The 10281-nt window shown below is 33.5% G+C and overlaps 1 protein-coding gene across 2 annotated transcripts; it reads left to right on the forward strand.

Moving 5' to 3' along the window:
- Positions 1–225: 225 nt before the first annotated feature.
- LOC109074309 (integumentary mucin C.1-like) lies at positions 226–4104 on the forward strand. Of its 2 annotated transcripts, none has more exons than XR_006153287.1 (4): positions 226–432; positions 3094–3462; positions 3588–3673; positions 3942–4104. XR_006153287.1 is itself a non-coding variant. In XM_042712497.1 (4 exons), the coding sequence occupies exons 1-4, from the start codon at positions 2119–2121 to the stop codon at positions 4017–4019; spliced, it is 612 nt and encodes a 203-aa protein (XP_042568431.1). In that variant the 5' UTR covers positions 2064–2118; the 3' UTR covers positions 4020–4104. The 2 variants fall into 2 exon arrangements, 1 of the variants encoding a protein (XP_042568431.1); XM_042712497.1 differs by lacking the exon at positions 226–432 and adding an exon at positions 2064–2197.
- Positions 4105–10281: the final 6177 nt, after the last annotated feature.

Genomic DNA, 10281 nt, shown 5'->3' on the forward strand with positions numbered 1-10281 from the left:
TATTAACAGTGGTAAATTGTATCCATATATATATATATATATATATATATATATATATATATATATTTTTTTTTTATATATTTTTTTTTTCAAATAAAAAATAGTTATTTCAAATTGTAATATGCAGGGCATCTCTGTTTAGGTTACGAGGGCACTTTTTTGAGGATTGGTTATGTTGTTGTGATTTTATGGGTTAGTGTGACAATGCAGTCAGAAATAGAAAGTGTTCAGTTGTATCAGGACAATTATAACAGGTTGCATCGGGGGGTGGAGATTAAAGACAGTATATTAAGCTTGCATTACTTATGTTAGGTTACTTCTCAGTAGTCACTTTTCTGGCATTAGGTTTGGTAGCAAAAAAACTTAAAAAGATGTTTCAGTTTATTATATTTATTGGATTGGCTTTACTGATTGGTAGATCAATACCAACAGGTAAGACGTCTATAGCAAAAATAGTTGTATGTAAGTATGTGATGTATATGTATATGTATGTGTGTGTGTATATATATATATATATATATATATATATATATATATAATACCAGTCAAACGTTTGGGATCAGAATGATTTTTAATCATTACGTTTTTTTTTTTTTTTTTTTTTTATTTTACAGGAGTTAATATTGTGCTCATCAAGTATTTTAGATGTTACATTTCTAAATGTTTTTAGTAATTTGATTTCTGTGATGTGCAGCTGTATTTTCAGCATCATTACTCCAGTCTTCAGTGTCACATGATCTTCAGAAATCATTCTACTATGCTGATTTATTATCAGTGCTGGAAATATTTTTTTGAACCTGTGATACTTTTTTCAGGATTCTTTGATGAATAAAAAGTTAAGAAGAGCATTTATTTAAAATAGAAATCTTTTCTAACAATATGCACTACCGTTTAAAAGTTTGGGGTCAGTAAATTTTTGTTCTTTTTTTTTTTTTTTTTTTTTGAAAGAAATTAAAACTTTTATTCAGCAAGGATGTGTTAAATTGTTAAGAAGTGATAGCAAAGATTTATATTGTTAGAAAAGATTTCTATTTTAAATAAATCCTCTTTCCTAAATCCTAACTTTTTATTCATCAAGGAATTTTGAAAAAAGAACTGCAGTTTACAACAACAACAACAAAATAATATATATATATATATATATATATATATATATATATATATATATATATATAGTGAAATATATATATATATATATTATATATATTTGTCAGCATAACTGTCGCCAACATTGATAATTCTAATAATAAATCAGCGTATTAGAATGATTTCTGAAGGATCATGTGACACTTTATACTGGCGTAATGATGATGGAAATTCAGCTTTGCATCAAATAAATAGTAAATTATATTTTAAAGGATATTAAAATATATCCAAACCATTATTTTATATTGTAATAACATTTTTCCAAGATTACTGTTTTATTTTTTATTTATTTTTGGTTAATTATATTAGTTTATTTGTATTTTTTCTGTATTTTTGGTTTTTTTTATGTATTTTTGGTTATTTTAATAATTTTTGATTTTATTAGTTTAATAGATTTTTATTTTTGTTAATTTTGTCATGTTTGTATATATAATTATAATTGCAAATGTTTGTGGTTTTTATTCAGTGAATTATATGAGCCCTAACAGATACAGTTACACATAATTATAAACTAGCCAATGTGTGACTAATTTAAACTATATAAATCCCCTAAGATGTAAGGCATTTGTGAGAAGTGATTTATCCAAAGAGATTTACAGTACAATTAGTGGTGCTGCTCAAGCATCACAATTAATACTGCATACAGTTAGAATATATAAAAAATAAAAGAATTTTTTTTTTTCTTTTATAATTTGATTTATTTTTATAATTAAACAAACAAAACAAAAAAAGAATTTTCAGGGTTTAATGCAATTGCCACATATTCAGCGGTGATTTGTCAGAGACTAATTTAAATCTTTTGTAGTTGTAAAATCTTTTCTCGATCTTAAATTTTCCGTTTTCCTCAACTCTGGATCTCGAGACCCATTTTCCTGCAGAGTTTCTCTCCAACCCTAATCAAACACACCTGAAAAGGCTAATCAAGGTCTTCAGGATCACTACAAAGTTGCAGGTAAGTGTGTTTAATACAGGATGCAGCAAATCTCTGCAGGAATGTGGATCTTGAGCTCCAGAGTTGAGGACCCTTGCCATAGACCAGTGGACCCTTGGGGTAATTTATTGGATGGTCAATTTTCTTTTTCTATGCCATCTTAATATCAAAGTCATGCATGAGTAATGTATTTGTATACTGACTTCACCAAACAGAACAGCCCATCACAGCAATATTGGCTTAAACAATCACAATGGTTCTGTTTGCCTGACCAGAGGAAGGTTCTGGAAACCTCTTTGTCTTCATTTTTACAATTCTGCTTGATGCCACAGATTTCTCCCTTAATATTTGTAATAATAAAAGCTAGCGTACCTCACAAAACATAGATGAGTAAAAGGGATTCAGTAGTGAAACTGCTCTTTGGTAAAGTAGGTGACCTTTTGCTCTTATAACTCAGTTCTTGCTCTACAATTCCATAAATGCCTTCTCGATTGTGCATCACATTAGGAAATCAAACTACCAAGAAAAGTCAAAGCAAATATAGTTTCCGCAAATACAAACAAAACTTGCCATGCAGGTTATTTTGATGTCGGTGTCAGAGAAAAGAAAGCATTTAATAATAGAACTGAGTTTGTGGTTTCGTACTGCATTGTTTGTTACCAAAGAGAGTCTTAAAGTCTTCAGTCACCACACATTCAGCTGTTGTGGTTGTTTGCACATTGTCAGTTTTTATTATAACAGTTCTCATAGTAGTTCATAATCCTTTTCCAACAATAGGATGCCTTTAGGATAACAGTTGTCTCTTGTATTGAAGGAGAACTTCTTTTCCCACTGGCATTACTCTGATTTATTAACTGAAGTTTGAGGAGATCATGCCTGCTTTCTAAGTGGCTATATAACTCTCACTATCCTTTCTTCCATTTTTGCTTTTTTCACTATTGGTCACTGTTGACTGCCATCTATAGATGCTTTTCTTCTATCTCACATACTAATGTTATTTTCTTCTATATCACCAGCTGCAGAAACATCTATCGCTCCATCAACAAGAACAACAGCCCCTGAACTAACATGTAAAATAGCTACAGCAGCATCTATAGTTCGATTAACAAAAAATCCTGCACCAACATGTATATCAGCTACAGCAACATCTACAGCTCGATCATCAACCACAACCCCTGCCCCACAGTCTACATCTCGCTCAGCAGTCACTGAACCAACATCTACAACTCAATCAAGACCACCTGCACCAACTTTAAGTTCAACTGTGCTAACATCAACCACTCTGTCATCAACTGCATCAACATCGATATCAGCTGCAGTAACATCTACTTCTCAAAAGACAGCTCAACTTACATATACAACTCAACCAGCTTCTGTCCCACAAAGTAAAAAAGCAATTTTATTTTGCCTGTTCATGCATTTTTATTAATCACCATTCAGATTTTGTTATTAAATTAGAGTTTTATTCACCTATGCTAATATGAATCTAATATGAGCTTTCATTTTACAGATATGACAGCATTAGCTTCTGCAACTTTCAAATTGAGATGCTTTGCTGAACTGAGCAATGATGAAATCATTACATATATTGAAAAGGTGAGCTATTATTTTGTTATTAACATTTTTTGTCTAATTGTTAGCATTAATTTGTTGCCGAACTGTTGAAGAATTAACAACAAAACATATCAACCAAGCAATTACAATGGAAATGTAATGTACCCATGGCAGGAAAACAACAACTCTTTGTTTAGAATGTGACATTTGAGAAGAAGTTGGCTGACAGCAGAATAATTCGACATAGAAGCTGTTGTTTTATTTTGTAGGTAAATTACCAGATGTTACTGTACTTTTTTTTTCATCGCAGTTTGTCAAGCACTTTCAATCAAGCATTAGTGGGACCATCAAGATTACTGTGAGGAAATCAAGAAAACTGTTGGCATAAGGATCTGATGGAAAACTTGTGACTTTCCTCTGTATACTTGCAGTTTTACTGTTGTAATTAAACAATACTATACATTGAACACATATTATCGTTGCACCTTTCCTATATAAAGTAAAAAATAAAAATAAAAAAAAAAATACTCTGAAACATCCTGCTTGCCAAAATCCATTCTTGCAAAGGTTCTGCATGATCCTCTCGTTCGTAAACATTCTCAGGGTCTGAATCAGGTAAAACTGACACCATTGTTATTATTTACAGCTGGGCAGATGAAACTATTGGTTATTCATAACAAATTGTAGTTCATTACTGATTAGAAATTACATGATGAAAACTGTAGTTCGTAACGTAACCTATAGGTAATGCATTCTGACTACTTTTTAGATTACTTTTTAAATGTACCATATTGATATAAAAAAGCAAAAAGAAAAAAATGTATTCCATTTTTTGACATCAACATTATAAAATGCTTCATGTAATCATGTAATCCATAAAAAGGTAACTTTAAACTGATTATGAGCATTTAAAAATGTAATATACTCTAAATTACAAATACTTTATTTTTGGAATCTGATTACTCAATCCAGTGTACATGTAATCAGTTACTACCCAGCACTGCTAACAAATCAAAGCACATTATAAGGTTTAATAAACAACAAATCGAATGAGCAAGCATCTCCGGTATTACCAGAAGTGAACAATAAGAAAAAAAACAAGCATGACACACATATACAGGAATATTCTCAATAGATACATCTCATCTTTTGTTTGGAATAAAACTATAACTGGAATAAGCAGATTAAATGCAATGTGCATGTAAAGGTCAGGTGAAAGCATGGAAATTCCTACAGCTGAGTCACAGAGGGAGCTGCCTCTTTAAATGCATTCTTTTGATGCCTTGATGAGGAACACAAATGCAATATAAATTGATGGTGCTGATAGACATAACAGTGCATCTGGATATTCATGTCTGAAATATATTTAAATAGGCAGGGACTTCACAAATTCACTTGTTCAGAATATTCAGCATTGCACACTCGGGAAATGCATGAGTTCTACTGCATGATCTCCATCTGCTGTCCAGCATGTGACGAAAAGCTGATTAAGACACAAAATCTTTATAATTTAGATATAAACTGAGAATTGCGAGAAATAAACAAAGTTCTGAAAAGTATTGGAAAAGAATAGCGCAAACATTCCGTTAAACATTTGACAAACATCCAGCTAAAATGTTTCAGAAAAACGTTCATTGAACAATGTATGAATAAAATTTTTGTGCTAACATTCTGATAACATCATTAAAGACCAGATCGCTTTAAACAAACGTTCTATTAACGTGAAAGAACGTTTGCTTTAGAACTTTGAGACAATCTTGCCAGAATGTTAGCCAAATTTCTAAAAACATTTCCTGGTAGCTGGTAATAATGTTGTTTAGGTGCTTTGAAAACTCATTCATTCTATCAACAGAAACACAAAGCACTATTTTTAATATTCATACAAACCAGGAAATAAACAGAAGATACATGGGTTTCTCCACTCCTGTTCAACTGGACAGCTAAACAATCAGAAAGAAATCTGACCTGATCATTAACACTTATATATTGACTTATATTTCATGCTGTGCATCTCTCTTTATGTTACAAGGACACTTTTTTTTTGTTCTTTACCGTTAAGGAGTGGTCAGTGTATCTGTAATTAATGGAAAGTGTGTCAATGCAGTCAGAAAGAGAAAGTGTTCAACTGTGTGCAATTTTGACCAATAGGTGGCGCTGTTACCAAATTAATGTGGCATGGTCAGTGTGAGGTGACAATGCCACATACAAGGTTTGGTGTCAGTATGTAATATTTGCAGAGATACAGCCTCAGATGCAGTTTGGCACTATGCCTAGATTTTGTAGCGGTGCTGTACAAAAACTGTTTCATTTATCAACACGAAACTTTTTGTTACCACAGTCTGAAGATCATCTGACTCGATTTTGCTGAAAATCTAACCCACGGTTGATTATGGCAAAATTGGTATCTATGTTGTTGACATGACCCAAGGAAAATTTTCATATGAATTTCATTACAATAGGCTAATGCAATAAAAAATTATTAGCATTGTTGGAAATATAATAATTAACAGTTAAGGAATGGTTTATTAGTCTTGACCAATAGGTAGGTGGATGAATGTGGCATGGTCAGGGTGAGGTGATAATGGCACGTACAAAGTTTGGTATCAATATGTCAAATGTTTGCAGAGATACAGCCTCAGATGGAGATGCAAATTTGTAGCAATGCTGTATGAAAACGTTTTCGCTTATCGACATGAAATCCATAACGTTTTGTCACCACAGTTGGAAAAACATCTGACTCGATTTTGGTGAAAATTGGACCAACGGTCGAGGAGGAGTTCGAAAAAGCCAGTTTTCAACCTACATCAAAATGGCGGACAGGTAGTTCAGAATGTCTAAGCGAAAATTGGTGTCTTTGTTGTAGGCATAACCCAAGGAATAATTATACAGTTTTCCATGTAGTTCATATTGTTTAGGTGGGAATTTATTATCATTTTTTAGTAATATTTTAATTAACAGTTAATGAATGGTTTATTACTCTTAACCAATAGGTGGTGCTGTTACCAAATTGATATGGCGTGATCAGTTTGAGGTGAAAATGGCACATATATAGTTTGATGTAAATGTCAAAGCGTTGCAGTGATACAGCCTCAGATGCAGTTTGGCATCTTTCCATCAAATTCGTTGACGTGTTCCAAAACGAGAACCGTTTCTTATATCGACACAAAATCCATAACTTTTTGCCAGCATGCTCTCAAGATGATCCGAGTCAAATTTATTGAAAATCAGACTGATGGTCTAGGAGGAGTTTTCAAACATAAATCAAAATGGTGGACAGGAAGTTCAATCAATTATGGCAAAAATTTGTATTGGAATCTATCAAGATCAGTCCCATTACAATAGGCTAATGTAAGCAAACATTATTAGCATTTTTATAAATTTCATTATAACTTTTATTATAAGCATTATAACCCAAGCTAAAGAATAATAATGCACATTTGATCAGATATAACTCCAGTCCAAAATTATGAGATGCATTATTTGAATGCTTGGCCAAAGAGGTGTGTTTTTAATCTAGATTTAAACAGAGAAAGTGTGTCTGTACCCCGAACATTAACAGGAAGGCTATTCCAGAGTTTGGGAGCAAAATGTGAAAAAGCTCTACCTCCTTTAGTGGACTTTGCTATCCTAGGTACTACCAAAAGTCCAGAGTTTTGTGACCTTAGGGAGCGTGATGGATTGTAGCGTGGTACAAGGGCCTTATAAGTAATAATATTTTGTAACTGATACAGAACTTAATAGGTAGCCAGTGCAAAGACTGTAGTATTGGGGTAATATGATCATATTTTCTTGACCTGGTAAGGACTCTAGCTGCTGCATTTTGGACTACCTGTAGCTTGTTTATTGAGGATGCAGGACAACCACCTAGCAGTGCATTACAATAGTCCAGTCTAGAGGTCATGAATGCATGAACTAGCTTTTCTGCATCAGGAACAGGTAACATGTTTCGTAGCTTGGCAATGTTTCTAAGATGGAAGAATACTGTTTTTGTAACATGGGAAATATGATTTTCAAAAGACAAGTTAATGTCTAATATAACACCCAGATTTTTGACTGTAGAGTAAGTAACAGTATATCCGTCCAGTTGCAAATTGTAATCTACGAGATTCTGTGTAATGTTATTTGGTCCAATAAGTAATATCTCTGTCTTGTCTAAATAAGAAGAAAAGTATTGGTCATCCAATCTTTTACATTTTTAACACACTCTGTTAGCTTAAATAATTTAGAAGTTTCATCTGGTCTTGTTGAGATATATAGTTGAGTATCATCAGCATAACAGTGGAAACTGTTGCCTGGGGTTGTTTCCTGGGAAAAAAACTGTCTAGCGTGAGGAACCTTGGTGTCATTTTTGACTCTGAGCTTAAATTTGAGCACCAAATTCAATGCTGTTGTTAAGAATAGTTTCTTCCATCTTAGATCAATATCTAAATTGAAATCTATTCTTACTTTTAATGATATGGAGAAAGTTGTTCACGCCTTTGTGTCTTCACGTTTGGATTATTGTAATGCATTGTATCTGGGTGTGAGTCAGGCTTCTCTGTCCCATTTGCAGCTCGTTCAGAACTCAGCTGCCAGACTTTTAACGGGTACTAAGAAGAGAACACATTACTCCAGTTTTAATTAAACTACATTGGTTACCCATATGATACAGAATTCAATACAAAGCGCTGTTGTACCTTTCAAAGTCTTTGCATGGTCTAGCCCCTGAGTATGTTACTGATTTAATCAGCCGCTGTCAATCCAGCAGATCTCTGCGCTCGAATGATCAGTTGCTTCTTGTGGTTCCACGAACGCGTTTAAAATGTAAAGGTGATCGGGCGTTTTCTGTTGTAGCTCCTAGGCTTTGGAATGACCTTCCTCTGTCTGTAAAAACTTGTCCTTCATTGGGTGTTTTTCAGAGTGCACTTAAAACTTATTTGTTTTCTTTAGCATTTGACAATGCTTTGTAAGTGTGTATGTTATATGTCTGTTTTTTTATGTTTCTCTTTTATACTTTCTGTACAGCACTTTAGTTCCACTTGTGGTGTTGAAAGTGCTTTATAAATAAAGTTGAGTTGAGTTGAAACTAATCCCGTATTTTCTAATAATATTACCAAGGGGCAACATGTATATTGAAAATAGCAGAGGACCTAGGACAGATCCTTGTGGCACTCCATATTTTATGACTCCCCATTTAAATAAACAAAGTGGTAGCAATCGGACAGGTAGGATCTAAACCATCTTAAAGCCTGCCCTTGAATACCTGTATAGGTTTGTAATCGATATAGGAGTATTTGATGATCTATGGTGTCGAATGCAGCACTAAGATCAAGTAAAACTAGCAGTGAGATGCAGCCTTGGTCTGACGCAAGAAGCAAGTCATTTGTAATTTTAACAAGTGCAGTTTCTGTGCTATGGTGGGGCCTGAAACCCAAATTAAATTCTTCATAGAGATCTTTTTTTTTGCAGGAAGGAGCACAATTGAGCAGACACAACTTTTTCTAAAATTTTAGACATAAATGGAAGATTTGAAATGGGTCTGTAATTTGCCAGTTCACTAGGATCTATTTGTGGTTCCTTAATAAAAGGCTTAATAACCACCAGCTTGAATGGTTTTGGGACGTGACTTAAAGATAACGACGAGTTAATAATATTGAGAAGTGCTTCTTCTGCTACAGGTAACATCTCTTTCAGTAATTTAGTGGGTACAGGATCTAATAAACATGTTGTTGGTTTAGATGCAGTGATAAGTTTATTTAGCACTTCTTGTCCTATAGTTGTAAAGCACTGCAGTTTATCTTTGGCTGCAATGGATAAAACTGAAGTATTAGACACTGTAGAATCTACATTTGTTATTATATTTCTGATGTTATCTATTTTATCTGTGAAGAAATTCATAAAGTCATTACTATTTAACTATGAGGGAATATTTAGATTGGGTGGCGTCTGGTTATTTGTTCATCTAGCCACTGTGCTAAATAAAAACCTTGGATTGTTTTGGTTGTTTTCTACGAGTTTGTGGATATGTTCGGCCGTGGTATTTTTTTTGGGCTGTCTATGGCTGGACATATTGTTTTTCCACGCAATTCTAAAATCTTCCAAGTTAGTTTTTCTCCATTTGCGGTCAAGACTACGAGTTTCTTTCTTGAGAGAGTGGGTTTTTCGTTGTACCATGGCACAGTATGTTTTTCTCTAACCTTTTTCAATTTGATGGGGGCAACAGCTTCTAATGTATTAGAGAAGATAGTGCCCATGTTGCTAGTCATTTCATCTAGTTCATGTGTATTTATAGGTACACAGAGCAGTTGAGATAAATCAGGCAGGTTATTTGCCAAACTGTCTTTGGTGGCTGGAACAATAGTTCTGCCCGGACGATAACGCAAAGCCATATAGTTAATATCATTAATACACAGAATGCATGATACAAGGAAATGGTCAGTAACATCATCACTTTGAGGTACTATATCTATATCAGTAAGATCGATTCCACGCGATATAATTACATCTAGCGTATGATTAAAATGATGAGTGGGCCCGGTGACATTTTGCTTGACTCCAAAACAGTTTATTAGGTCAGTAAACGCAAGTTCTAATGCATCATTTGTATTATCAACGTGAATGTTAAAATCTCCGACAATTAGCACTTTATCAACGGTAACCAATAGGTCAGA

This window comes from Cyprinus carpio, chromosome A22, assembly GCF_018340385.1.
Source record: "Cyprinus carpio isolate SPL01 chromosome A22, ASM1834038v1, whole genome shotgun sequence".
NCBI classification, from domain to species: Eukaryota; Metazoa; Chordata; class Actinopteri; order Cypriniformes; family Cyprinidae; genus Cyprinus; species Cyprinus carpio.

What these genes read in the sequence shown, in the direction of transcription:
- LOC109074309 (XM_042712497.1), top strand. Translation starts at nt 2,119, where the DNA reads ATGCAGCAAATCTCTGCAGGAATGTGGATCTTGAGCTCCAGAGTTGAG. An exon ending in ACCAGCTTCTGTCCCACAAA is followed by an intron (nt 3,463 to 3,587) that starts GTAAAAAAGCAA and finishes TTCATTTTACAG; the next exon opens with ATATGACAGCATTAGCTTCT. An exon ending in TCATTACATATATTGAAAAG is followed by an intron (nt 3,674 to 3,941) that starts GTGAGCTATTAT and finishes TTTTCATCGCAG; the next exon opens with TTTGTCAAGCACTTTCAATC.